Genomic DNA, 14,144 nt, shown 5'->3' on the forward strand with positions numbered 1-14,144 from the left:
ACTGCTGCATCTCAAGACTCTGGCGCAGTGATTAGCAGGTGCACAAACAGACATCTGTTTAGTGAATGAATATTTAAATTAAAAATATCAACTTTAAAACATGTCCTTAACAGTAGGATTCATTTTGCTCTGATTTGCTTTCCTTGCTATTTTTAACTATATGAAAGCTAAAAAGTCTAGCATACAGTCACCTACCCATAAAATAGGGAATTTTTATAAAAAGATTCAGAGTAAGAAATAAAAGACTAAATAAGGCCTTGAATAGCTTTATTGAAATCTGTATAAATAAACATGCACATTTCAATTGTAAACTCAAGTGAACTCAAGTGCAGACAAAATTTTAACCTCTGTCATGCAGGAGGTTAGTTTACATTAAAAAAAAACAAAAACAAAAAGAAAACGGAAAAGAAAAGAAAAAAGAAAAAAAACCCAAAGCAGCTTTTAAAATACCAGGATGAAAAACCAGCTTTAATATCAAGGTATAAAGCAAAGCCATGATCAACATACCTCATTTATCCTGGTCAAATGCATTTTTTTCTTTTTACTTTTAAATGCTAACATAAATAAATAATTTACCAAAATGTGCACTCACAGAGTGAACTTTTATTTACAATACACAATTTATAATCTATTGTAGTTGATTAGTTCAAGTGAAGAACATTATACTTTTTGCTTTAATAACAGTGGGACACAAAGCAATTTCTCAGGTAGTCGATATGTGAAATGTGCCCCAGCATTTAGATTTTCTTAAAGGCAGTATTGTATGCCAATTGACAATACATTCTCTCAACTAGATCAAAGGGAAAAAGCAGCAAATAAAAAATGTTTCAAATGTTCACACATATTTTTGGCATCCTGGATCCTTGAATGTGGTGAACTAAAATCAAATTCAAGGTTTGTATGCTTTATATACTGTACAGGTTTTGACTCTGGAACATGCAAATGCCAATTCTCTTATAACAAGTTACCTTCTGAGAAATGCTGTAAGGCTATGGTGAATTCCATCAGGAACACACAAAGAAAGTTAACAGACCTACCTTTAAAGCCAATTGTCCATTAATGATTTAAAGACCAGTATACGAAAAAAATTTCTCATCTAAGCTTGATGTAATTATTACTATGGATACAGAATACTATCAAATCTGTCCTTATATTACAGTAAATGGGAGAGCTAAAAGTTGCCAAATTCCCAAAAAATGGGGTAGAGAAAAACAGACAGCAAAAATTTTAATTTTGGACCAACACCAGATTAAAGATATGCATTTTAAAGCAAGTCACAAAGAATTTGAATATCTAAGGAATAGATCCCAATAGCAGGAAAAAATACTTACATTTAACTAAAAAATGACTTTAGATGGAGTGTGAAATCTAGAACCTGTTTCCACAGTAGCAGTAAAATGAACATTATAATCTGGATTTTTAATGATATTGTAAAAGGAAACAACTTTTTCAAGAATGTTTCTTGTATCATGATTTGGTTTTTTAATAGGCCCACATTGATTACCAGGGATAGATTTGAAAATTTGGTTTTCCAAGAAAACTACTGCAGTATTTATGTCACATTGATACCGCAGCTAAATATCATAGTAGTATATGTGGCAGCCTAATGCACATGAACTAGATTATCCAAAAACTAAGTTTAGCCATAGTTTTCTTGCAGTATTATTAGAACAAAATAAATGACCAACATCCACAAATTTAACATTTGTCATCAATTAACTCACATCCAAAAAATTAAAGAAAACATAATTCATCAAAACAGCAGCAAACTTAAAAGGGATTTATTTGTGATTTCCTATATATATTTAGCTTGTAAATACAAGACTGTAAATGTATTAAGAGACAATTTCTGTTAAAGTTTTCATTGTGTTTCACTTCAAGTACTGCACAAGTTAAAATCTGATAAAGGATTTACATTCGCTTATCTGAAACTCCCCATCTCAGACTTCTGTTTAATGTGGTGGGTAACTTCATCATTTCAATAGACACCACCAGCAGGAAAGTCTCTTTTATGGCTTCTAGGACTTTCATTAGTTAGTGTGCATACAGTTTTCGTTTTCTATATCATTGTCATTATCATTGCTGTCTTCATCACTTTCTAATGGGATGCCCGTGGCAGCTGAAGCACCTTTAGTTTCTCGGTCAAGAGGAAAAAAGCCAGTTCCACTGAAAGTGTCTTGTCTCTGGTAGAAGAGTACATATGCTGCTTTGGACTGCGAAACAAACAAAGGATGTTAAAATGGTCATGATTCTCAAAGATCACATTAAATACAGCAAGAATTTTTAGCTGGTAACAAATTTTGGTGATGGCATAAATCAAACAAAAACCATACATGGTCAACTGGAAGTTACTAAAATTGATTAAATATAAGATGACTTCTATACATAAAAGAAGAATGGTCATTGGAATTAACATTTTTATTCTCCTCTAAGTTAGCTGGACAGATAAATAAATGCAACTATATCACAGATTAACCTAGTTACTCTAACATGAAATAGAATTCTGTGCTTCTTCCCTCCTGTCTCTAAGGAAAACGTAACCTTTTTTCTTTCTAATACTAATCGCTTCATTCTGTTTGCTCTAGAGTCCAACCTTCCCTACTGTCTTAAGGATACTGCTCCATCAACCAGCACTGTGTATCTTTAATGAGTCCTTATCTACTCCACTCTTTGGCATAAAAAATACTTAAGTCTTTTCCCATCATAAATCCCTCTGCATTCCACTTCATCTTCTAGCCGCCATGAACCTCTCTTCCTCTTCCTCACAGCCAGGCTGCTAGACAGAGTCATCTAATAGTCCTGATTCACTCTCATGCACACTCCTCAATTCAATGTGATCTAATGGTCAGGTTGCCCTGACCATTTTAATGAAACGGCTTTCACTAGGGTCACTAACCTCCTATAAACAAATTAAATGGACGTCTTTTTAGTTCTTTTAGTCAGTGTCTCTCTAGCATGTAATGCTTTACTACTCCTCTTTCCTGCCTCAAACCACTTTTGGCTTCCGTGACACCACTTTTCCTTGGAGCTTCTATCTCTACGATTTCTTCTGACTTTTCTGCGGGTTCAGTAAATTCTGACCTTTAAAAAATGTCATGTTCTGTCCTTAGCCCCCTACTCTTTCTCAATCTGTATCTTCTCACTGGGCGACTCCTCCAAACCTATGGCTTCAACTGCCACCTAAGACTGACAACTCAAATTTCTAACTTAGGCCAATTCTCAGGCCTGAACTCTAGTCCTATTAGCCCAACTACTTAATGGGAATTTCCACATAGCTATCATACAGCTACCTCAAACTTCAAAAGCACATTTTCTTCCTATATTTCCTATCTTGGTGAATGGTGCAGTGAGTTATATTCAACTTCTCCCTCCATGCCTCTCTCTATCTTTATATCTAATCTTAATCAGGTCCTACTAATTTTATCTTGTATTTTTTGTTTGTTTGTTTGTTTGCTTTTTTTGCGAGGAAGATCAGCCCTGAGCTAACATCCATGCCAATCCTCCTCTTTTTGCTGAGGAAGACCGGCCCTGAGCTAACATCTATTGCCAATCCTCCTCCTTTTTGTCCCCTTTTTCTCCCCAAAGCCCCAGTAGATAGTTGTATGTCGTAGCTGCACATCCTCTAGTTGCTGTATGTGGGACGCGGCCTCAGCATGGCCAGACAAGCAGTGCCTCGGTGTGCACCTGGGATCCGAACCTGGGCCATCAGTAGCAGAGTGCATGCACTTAACCACTAAGCCATGGGGCCGGCCCCTAATTTTATCCTGTAAATATCTCATAAATCCATTTTCTCCTTGTCTAAACACTTAACTACCACTACTTTAAATTTAGAAGCTCTTACTGTTCAAATTACATGACAGCTTCCTTTCTGCTGGAGGCTGAATAATGCTCTTTCTGCTTCTTCTCTCAGTTCCTTCCAATCTGTCTTCTACAGTGTTCTCAGAGAGATGTGAAGATGCAAACTTAACAATCTTCTTCTATTGCTTAACAATCATCCAATGCTTCGCACAGCCTTTAAGAAAAGGTCTAAACGATGAAGAATGTCATCTTTCTTGATCTGAGTGCCAAATCTAGCTCCCCCCTAATTTCCATCCCACATCCCTAACAAGTCTTTCTTTTCGGTAATACTAAATTATTTGCTGTTCCCCTAAATGCCATGTTCTGTCACGCCTCCTTGCTTTCGTAGGTGCTGTTCTCTTTGCTTAGGACACCTTTGCTTCTTTTGTCTAATATACTCATATTTGTACTTGCAGATTCAGGTCAAATGCCACTTTCTCTATGCAAACTTCCCTGCACTGCTCCTGTCTTCTTAACCCCAAATCAGTTGAGACAGCTGTCTCCTTTCTATGTAGCCAAGATATTTAATAGTACTTATCAGATATATTTATTTACTTCTCTGTCATCTTTAGATTGTAAGCCTCTTGAAATCAGAGATAGCTGTCTTTTAACCTTGTTTAGAACAGAGTCCTATATGTAGAATAGGTACTCAAATACTTGTTGACTAAATGAAGAATCATTACTGTTAAGATGCAAAGTAACATCAAATTCATATATTGTATATAAACATGATATATTGTTTATTTGAAGGCAAGATTAGGGCAGTCTTGTAAAAGAGACTTTGAAGGAGGATATAGGCAATTTCAGGATGTTTTGGTTGAGAGATTAAAGAGGAGAGCAAAAGTGAAAAGGGAGGGATATGACTTGAAATTAAAAGTTTTAATATAAACTGGAAATGTAGTTAACTTAGACACCTGCACATTTAAAAAAATATTAGAGTTCAAGTCTCTGTTTTTTGTTATAGCTACAGGGAGACAAGCAACAGTACATAATTTATATATATACACACATGTACATACATATACATGGATAAAAATATAAAATATCTGTGGAGAAACAATTCAAAATTATTTCATATTTGTTCATCCAATGATAGATTAAAACTATGCCAATAATTGGGCTCGAAAGTTTATTAACTTATTAAATTGAACAATATAAGTTGGAGATTTTTGAATTCAGAGCATTATAAAATTAAAAAAAAGCTAGTCTCTGCCCTCAAGGAATACATCATTTAAACTGGAAACTAAAGTAAAGCAGTCAGTGCTTGCCAAATCAACAGAAAATCTGTATACAGGAAATATGGTCACATGAGCAAATACTATATTTTTTATTCTTTGTAATATTGTGATCAATACATAACATTTATAGAAAGGCAAAATTTATAGAAAAATAAACCCTTATCAAGCAAGTCTTATTAGCTTTCTTCTTAGAACATACTAGTCATCTCTTCATCAATCAGTGTCTGACGATAAAATTCTGCTCTGATGGGGCCAGCCCCATGGCCTAGTGGTTAAGTTTGGGGTGCTCCACTTCGGTGGCCCAGGTTCAGTTTCCGGGAGTGGACTTACACCACGTGTCAGCAGCCATGCTGTGGGGGCGACCCACATACAAAATAGAAGAAGACTGGCAAGATGTTAGCTCAGGATGAAGCTTCCTCAAGGGGGGAAAAAAATCTGTTCTGATGGGAAGCAAAACAAATACCACTATTTTGGCTCCAGCTGTGGCTGATAAACTGATGCAAGTGTGAAGAAATGTAATTTCCTCCTATTCAGACAATATCAAAGTAACAAATACACAGGGTTAACTTTTAAAATAATCTATAATATGTTTGATCTAATTATATTGTTTTGAGTTTAAATGTCAAAGGATAAGACGTTACTTTAAAAATCATAGGTATGGTAAGGTGCTTAAAGGATTTTTTTTTTTCTATTTTAGCATTCTGACTTTAAGTAGTCAATGTCTAGAAACGTCTGGGCCTACTTTCCAGAGGAAAATTTTATTATTTTCATGAGAAAACTCCAGTTTTCATGTTGAAAACTACCAGAAAAAATTTCAAATTGCAATTTATGCTTCTGCTAGTGAGCAAATTTAGAAGACAAATTTCCACTGAGGGGACAATTTTACACTCAGAGCAAGTCTCTCTTAGCTATCAGAAGCACTAGAACACAGATGATATTGCTCCACAGACCTCTTTGAAACAGTGGATCCCTTGATTTTCAGGAAATAAATTACAGACTTACCACAATCTGGTCTTCAGATGCAGGTGAGACACTACTGTCATCAAAGTAGTACCATTTTCCATCATCTTTATTTTTTGCGAAAGCAGTATCTAATGAAAAAATATAATCACTTCTGTGACTGAACTGATCTACGATTTCCTGGGGGGAACCCTCAAAACTTTAAAATCATCTATATAAGGAATACCTATTAAAATTATATGATAATCACCTATATAAGGCCTATGTCTATTAGACAGTCAACTGATTCCATTGATTAAAGGTTTTCAGAATGATTTCCTACAATCTAGATGCCTAAAATACTTTTCTTGTAAGTTGAAATTTGTGATTTTTTCCCCTCTCAGGAGCAAACAGAACAGATTTATTATTTTTTAATTCAAAGAATAACAATACTAATGACAATAAACGGTAATTAACATTCATGTAGTGCTTATTGTGTCCCAGGCACAGCACTATGCACTTTATATGTATTATCTCTCAAAGAAGGTATTATCATCGTTATCTTCCTGATTTTAGAGATGGGAAAGTGAGGCATCAAGAGAAGCTTAATTTGTTCAACTCTATAGCTGTTAGGTAGCAGAATCAGGATTTAAACACAAGTCTGTCTCTGACTCCAAAGTTTGAAATTTCAACCTTAATTTAAATATTCTATGACAAATATTTTTCCAACAATACTATCTTATTAATTTGTAGTGGTTTTTACACCAGACGCTTTTTCAGTCTTTAACAAAAGTACAGAGCAAGAGAGAGGTAAAAAGCAATAATTAATCTGCACAATTCTTAAAGATCTGCTTCATCTTCAAGTTAAAAAAAAATGCCCGCTTTCTGATCCCGTGCTTTGTATAAACTATCCAGTAACTGAGGAGACCAAGTTGCAAAATGTCCCCCAAATAATTATCTGCTGTCACAGCTTCTAAACAGTGACACTATACAGGCTATGTCTTCTAAATAGTTCTACCTCTCACAAAACAAAATTCTTGTTCTGGGTGGAGCCTCTTATGGGTTGTAAATTTGTCAATTGGAACTCAAGACCACTGTACTCTCAAATTAAAAGAAACATATTGTTAGACAATAAAAAGACAAGACCTAACAATAATATGGTTTGTAAGAGACAAATCCAACAAAAAGAACACAGAGTTTGCAAACCAAATGATGATATCAAAAGAAAGCTAGACTAATATTCCTAATTCTGAGAAACAGACAAGAGGGAAAAAAAGACCGTCAAATCCTGCTGAAAAGAGCAACAGAGTAAGAAGAGTGACCCATTATAAATGTAAATGCAACTAATAATGCAAAACAACTGCATTAATAAACTGCATTCTCCTAATAAAACTGTTAGGAGAAAAAGATAAATCAACACTTTAGTAGGAGTCTTGACAAATTTCTCACTGAAATAGAATGAACAACAAAAATAACCAGATATAATAATGATTTGAATACAACTGATAAGCTTAAACTACTAGAAAACATAGAACTCTATGTTTGATTGGGAAATACATATGTTTTTCAAGCACACAAACATTTAGCAAACAGATTAGGTATTGAGCTACATGGAAATCTTAATAAACTCCTAAAATTAATATAATATAGACAATGTCCCCAACTGTTATACAATAAAATTAAAATTAAGAACAAAAGGAGAGCTTTACAAAAATCTATCACTAAATAACCCTGGGCTAACTAGAAAATCAAAAAAGAAATTAAAAATATATATAGAATTGAAAGACAACGAAAATACATTTCAAAATTTATGAGACAGAGATGAAGCAGTGATTTAGAGGTAAATTTATAGCTTTAATTATAGCCTTCAATAGAGAGAAAAGAAAAATGGAAAGCAAAAAGCTAATAAGCGTTCAACCCAAGAAGTTGGAAAAAGAGCAACAAAGCAAACCCAAAGTAATAAGAAGAAAAATATACCAAAGGCAAGAGAAGAAATCAAAAATATACCAAAGGCAAGAGAAGAAATCAATGAGATAGAATACATATATATAACTACGAAAAGAAAAATTTAATAAAATGGAAAGCTAATTCTTCGAACAAATTAGTAAGACAGACCTCTGGGAAGACCAATTAAAAAGAAAAAAGAGAAAAGAATGAAAAAGAGACAAAAATATAGCATAAGAGTATTATAAACAACTATTCTCAATTAGAAAACACAGATACATTTTTAGAAAAATAGAGAATGCCAAAATGCACACTTTTTGGAAAAAGAAAACGGAAGAGATTTTAATAAGCATAACATAAATTGAAAAATGGAGGGCTATAAAGTCCAGGTAGTTTTACAGGTCAATTCTACTAGACTTTCAAGAAGAGTTAATTCCTATACTGTACAAGCTGCTTCAGGAAACAGAAAAAGAGTAAAGTATCCCAGCCTGTTTTATTAGGCTAGACTGTAATCTTGATTCCAAAGTAAGAACAATATAAAAACATTACAAGACCATTTTACTTATGAATTAAATTGTAACAATCCTAAATAAAATTAGTTAACCAAATCCAACTGGGTATATTATTTATTTTATTATTATTATTTTTTTATGAGGAAGATCGGCCCTGAGCTAACATCTGCCAATCCTCCTATTTTTGCTGAGGAAGACTGGACCTGGGCTAACATCCATGCCCATCTTCCTCCACTTTATATGGGATGCCGCCACAGCATGGCCTGACAAGCGGTGCGTCGGTGCACGCCCGGGATCTGAACTGGCGAACCCCAGGCCGCCGCAGCGGAGCGCGCGCACTTAACCGCTTGCGCCACCGGGCTGGCCCCCAACTGGGTATATTAAAAAATACTTAAAGATAAGGAGGATTTATCCCAGGAATGCAAAGATGCTTCAACAGAAAAATCTATCAACTACAGACTGTAGACTGGTATAACTGTACTTAACAGCCATCTGGCAGTGATTCAACACTCTACTACCCAGCAATCTCACTTCTGAATATGTAGCTCAAAAAAATTCTCACATAGGGGACCACAAAGAGTAATGTTTATTAGTCAGGTGGTGGTAAAAAGTTAAAGGCAATTTACATGTCCACCATGAAGTGAGTAGAGAGATGAAATATGGCAGATGTAATCATGAGTGGTTAGAAGGAAGGGACTAAATGTACACAAAGCAACGTGGATAAGTGTCAAGAGAAGTGTCAAGAGAAAAAAAGATCTACAGCATAGTACCAATAATGTAAATTAACAATGATGCATGATTTATAAGCACACATATATCAAACACCTTAGAAAGGGAAGGCGAAGGAGAATGGGGAAGGACAGGAGCCCTGAAAGGACCAGTGGTGATCCTGTGCTTTGAACTCAGGAGTATGATTAACTCAATCCTCTACTTCTGATGTAAAAAAGGTTCAAAAGCTGATTCATTCATTGTTCAATACTTATTGAACAACTACTATTTGTAAGACACACCTCACATTGTTTCTTTAAGAAGTAATAAGTATCTTAAGCAAAAAAGTTGGGAGTTTCCAAACATCATGATTTTAGTAAAAAGGTAAATTGTCAACTTACAGTGTCCTCCTCCCATCCCTCCATAGTGGTTGGAAACAGCAATCAAATTATAGCGACAAGGACCTGCATTTGGATTAATTAGGAATTCTGACATATCCAAGTCACTGTTTAAAAAAGACATCAAGTTAGTTTTATGTTTTCCCTAAATGCAATGAATTCTATTCCCTTCTGTCAGTGTTGTTAGACTTTCATTTATATATACATATCTCTCACTACAGAAATTACTAAGAGCCAAATAACTAAAACAAATCATGTATATATCCCTGAGATTTGAATGTTTTAGCAAAAATTTTCTTAGGGTTGAGAATTTAAAAATTTTCCACTGATTGTTGTTAGTCATCACCATTTACCATCTAGGTCCTTTTTATTTTTATTTAAAAAATTTTTAAAGTCATTTTTAGGAATGATTTATTTAAGGAAGAATAAAGGGGTAGTGAAAAACAACTTTCTTAGAAATTTTATAATAATTTAAATATACCTCAACTCCAATATTTATTCTATTGTTTTCCTGGTTTTGATGATTTATATACCCCAAATGGGCAACATTCCTCTGAAACACAACAAAATGTTTATAATATGTCATGCATGAAACTGGAACATGACCATATTATTGCTTATCATTATTTCTGGTTATTCTTTTTGTACTTGCATCATTAAAAAGCAGTAACTATTCTAAATCTCAAATACATCTCTAATAGGTTCTAGCTTATCAATACTTCTGGTTCTTGTATTTACATTGTCAAAATGCTATATTCTTGAAAACTGATGGCTCATAATTTTGTTGAAGAAAAAATTACCACTTTTTGTTCCATAATTGCAAAACATTTTCAACTTTAAATTTATAAACACCAATTAGAATAAGCAATCCAAAGAATGTTTTCATTATTAGCTCATCTACTTCCTTCCAATCACTTTGGTATACATACCCGTCTTCAACATTTATCTACTTACTAACTATATGAAGCAAATTTGATGCAAAAATATCATGAAATATGAAAGAAAACTATCAATGTTCTTTTAGCAAAATGGGAGAATACCAAGTTCTTGTTGCAAAATATTGTGTGATGAAGTCCTTCCTGGACTATGTGAATGAGAATACAATATTCCCTTGTTGTTGTTCTGAATTCTCAATTATGTTTAGTGAAAGCTTTAAAAAAAAAAAAAAGGACTACAAAGATGCTGTCTCCAGATTTCTTTATACCTTTTTACAAATATGATATCATACTCTGGACAATGCAATAAGAAAACTGAAGGATGACACGATAGGTATGATTTATTATTCTTTCAAGCAATTCCATTATTCTATTTTCATACTACTTTAGTCTTTTTTTAAAAGCATATTTAGGAATAATTGATAATTAATAATGAAATAAATTCTAGGAAAACAAAATCAGTAACATCTCATAAAGTATTTCAGATTTATAAGCAGGGCCAAGGAACCCATAAGATAAATGTAACACAGAATGAGTTTTATTCTGTTTTTTTAAAAAGGATATTTTCTCTTTGTTCTTTGAAAAATCTCTAAGAAGGAAAAAAAATTGTTACTGATCGTTACAAATTGTTGGAACTACTTAAAAATACACTCAAAAACTGAAATTGGGTCAAATGCTACCTGATGTTTAAAAAAAGTAGAGTTGCCCAAAGTTTATGAAGTACAATCAAAACTTACTTGATAGGAAAATCAACTAAAGTATCCAACTTGTCTCTCATGTAGCGACTGTAAGAAAATCGCTTCAGATGGACCACAAGAACTGGAGGCAGGGACCATAAATCCAATTTCTTTGTGGCTTGCTGATGTTCTTTACAATTTGGACAATACCTAAACATAAAGAGAAATATTTAAAACTTGACAGAGGTAATGAAAATAATGGGAAAAAAATGTTTGGAAAGTTCTACATTTATTCAGTGAGCAATTACTGTATGTAAGCCTAATATGTACCAGCCTGACAGGAAATCCTGTTATTGTTTTTACCTTCGATACATTTTCCAAATAGATAAAACCATCATAAATTAATATGTAAATAAGTATTCAAAGATACGATGAGGGTAGATTATTTACATTTCAGTATGCTAAAAAGACATGGATGTATCACAAAATTGTGCTGAGATACAGGTATTAGAAAATCTCAAAACTCCTGGGCTCTAATGGAATTAATAACACCACAAAACATAGCATTATGATTTTCCTAAAAAAGCTTCTTTCAAAATGGCTGCACAGCTAAAAATTCTTGGGAAAAAGTAACTAAAATTAATTATTCATAGTAAAATGGCTATTATAGAAAATATTGTAATGAGATCAAAGCTTAACATTATAATATACTTTTAAAGACAGTCTCATTCCTCTTAACAGACTATTATCATATAAAGAAATTCTTATTATTTAAAATATCAAAGGGAATTTAGTCATCACTTTTTCAACTTGAGGTAGCACATACCTCAGTATAAACCCTTAAGAAAATAATTAGAAACAATTATTTAACTTTGTGTCTTACCAGGGATCTTCAGCACCTAGCTTTTCTTTTGTTGTAAAAAGCTCAATGCAATCTTTTAATTTCACAAAGGGCTTTTTAGGAGGTTTATATTCCACACTTTCATGTTTTTCAAAATCCTAAAGAGAAGTATTTCTTGAGTTAAGAGAACAAATGAAACAAAACTCATTTTAGTGATACCATCTTACTATGAATTGGAATGAAAAACTCCTAAACTTTCTCAAAAGAATCATAACGCTTATTTCAGCTGAGATTTACACCACACTTCTAAGTAACTCCTGTATACACACCTATGTGGACGACTCAAAAGGATAAACAGAAGGCATGTTCAAAACCAACAAGCCTTTTCTCTACTAGTACATAACCAATTTTCTACTAGCAAAATAAATATCTGGTAGAAGTCAAAGAGTGTAACAAAACAGTGTGATCAACATGGGAAAGATAAAGAAGGAATGAGTGACTTACCTCAGCGGCATTTTCATCAAAATATCTTTTTTTCAAATCTGGATCCCAATCCAAAGCAAGAAAAGATCTTTCTAAGGTGGAAAACATATTTTTTTCTTTAAAATTTAATATGTCTTCATGTTAAAATTAATATATTTTAATGTTAAGATATGTACCAGAATAAAAAAATGGCAATCTTTTCTACTTGCACAGGTGATCAGGGCAAATCGCTGTTTCCAAGCCACTAAAATATTTTAGGAGTTTTAAAAGAAAAAAAAGATACGATTTATATGGAACAACAAAAGACCCAGAACAGCCAAAGCAATCCTGAGAAAAAAGAACAGCGCTGGAGGCATCACAATCCCTGACATCAAAATATACTACAAACCTATAGAAATCAAAACAGCATGGTTCTGGCACAAAAACAGACACACAGATCAATGGAACAGAACTGAAAGCCCAGAAATAAACCCACCCATCTATGGACAGGCTAATCTTGACAAAGGAGCCAAGAACATACAACGGAGAAAGGAGAGTCTCTTCAATAAATGGTGCTGGGAAAACTGGACAGCCACATGCAAAAGAATGAAAGTAGACCATTATCTTGCACCATACACAAAAATTAACTCAAAATGGATTACAGACTTGAATGTAAAACCTGAAACCCTAAAACTCCTAGAAGAAAATATAGGCAGTACACTACTTGACATTGATCTTAGGAGCATCTTTTCAAATAACATGTCTGACTGGGCAAGGGAAACAAAAGAAAAAGTTAACAAATGGGACTACATCAGACTAAAAAGCTTCTGCAAAGCAAAGGAAACCATGAACAAAACGAAAAGACAACCCACCAAATGGGAGAAAATATTTGCAAATCACTTATCTGACAAGGGGTTGATCACCAAAATGATCTCATACAACTCAACAACAAAAAAACCAAACAACCCAATCAAAAAATAGGCAGAGGATATGAACAGGCATTTTTCCAAAGAAGATATACAGATGGCCAACAGACACGTGAAACAATGTTCAACATCACTAATTATTAGAGAAATGCAAATCAAAATGAGATATCACCTTACACTGGTCAGAATGGCTATAATTACCAAGACAAAAAACAACAAATGTTGGAGAGGATGTGGAGAAAAGGGAACTCTCACACACTGTTGTTAGTAATGCAAACTGGTGCAGCCACTACGGAAAATAGTATGGAGATTTTGCAAAAAATTAAAAATAGAAATACTCTATGATCCAGCTATCCCACTACTACTGGGCATTTATCCAAAGAACTTGAAACCAATGATCCAAAGAGATTTATGCACCCCTATGTTCACTGCAGAATTGTTTCAATAGCCAAGACATGGAAGCAACACAAATGCCCATCAACTGATGATTGGATAAAGAAGATGTAGTGTATATATATATATATATATATATATAATAGAATACTACTCAGCCATAAAAAAAGACAAAATCATCCCATTTGCAACAACATGGATGGGCCTGGAGGGTATTATGTTAAGTGACATAAGCCAGAAAGAGAAAGACAAATACTGCATGATTTCACTCATATGTGGAATATAACAAACGCATGGATAAAGACAACAGATTAGTGGTTACCAGAGAGGAAGG

The 14,144-nt window shown here is 33.7% G+C and overlaps 1 protein-coding gene across 5 annotated transcripts in view; it reads right to left on the reverse strand.

Annotated features, from left to right (window-relative positions):
- Positions 1–250: 250 nt before the first annotated feature.
- USP15 (ubiquitin specific peptidase 15) overlaps positions 251–14,144 on the reverse strand; it is a 122,425-nt gene continuing 108,531 nt past the window's right edge. For 3 of the 5 annotated variants that reach the window (XM_058557746.1, XM_058557747.1, XM_058557750.1), the window contains 6 exons: positions 12,534–12,604; positions 12,072–12,187; positions 11,249–11,398; positions 9,580–9,683; positions 6,078–6,166; positions 251–2,213 (listed from right to left, as the gene is read on the reverse strand). In XM_058557746.1, the coding sequence (XP_058413729.1) occupies positions 2,031–2,213; positions 6,078–6,166; positions 9,580–9,683; positions 11,249–11,398; positions 12,072–12,187; positions 12,534–12,604 (713 nt within the window). In that variant the 3' untranslated portion in view covers positions 251–2,030. The other 2 variants (XM_058557748.1, XM_058557749.1) reach the window with 2 other exon arrangements.

Source organism: Diceros bicornis, chromosome 17 (assembly GCF_020826845.1).
Source record: "Diceros bicornis minor isolate mBicDic1 chromosome 17, mDicBic1.mat.cur, whole genome shotgun sequence".
Taxonomy (NCBI): domain Eukaryota; kingdom Metazoa; phylum Chordata; class Mammalia; order Perissodactyla; family Rhinocerotidae; genus Diceros; species Diceros bicornis.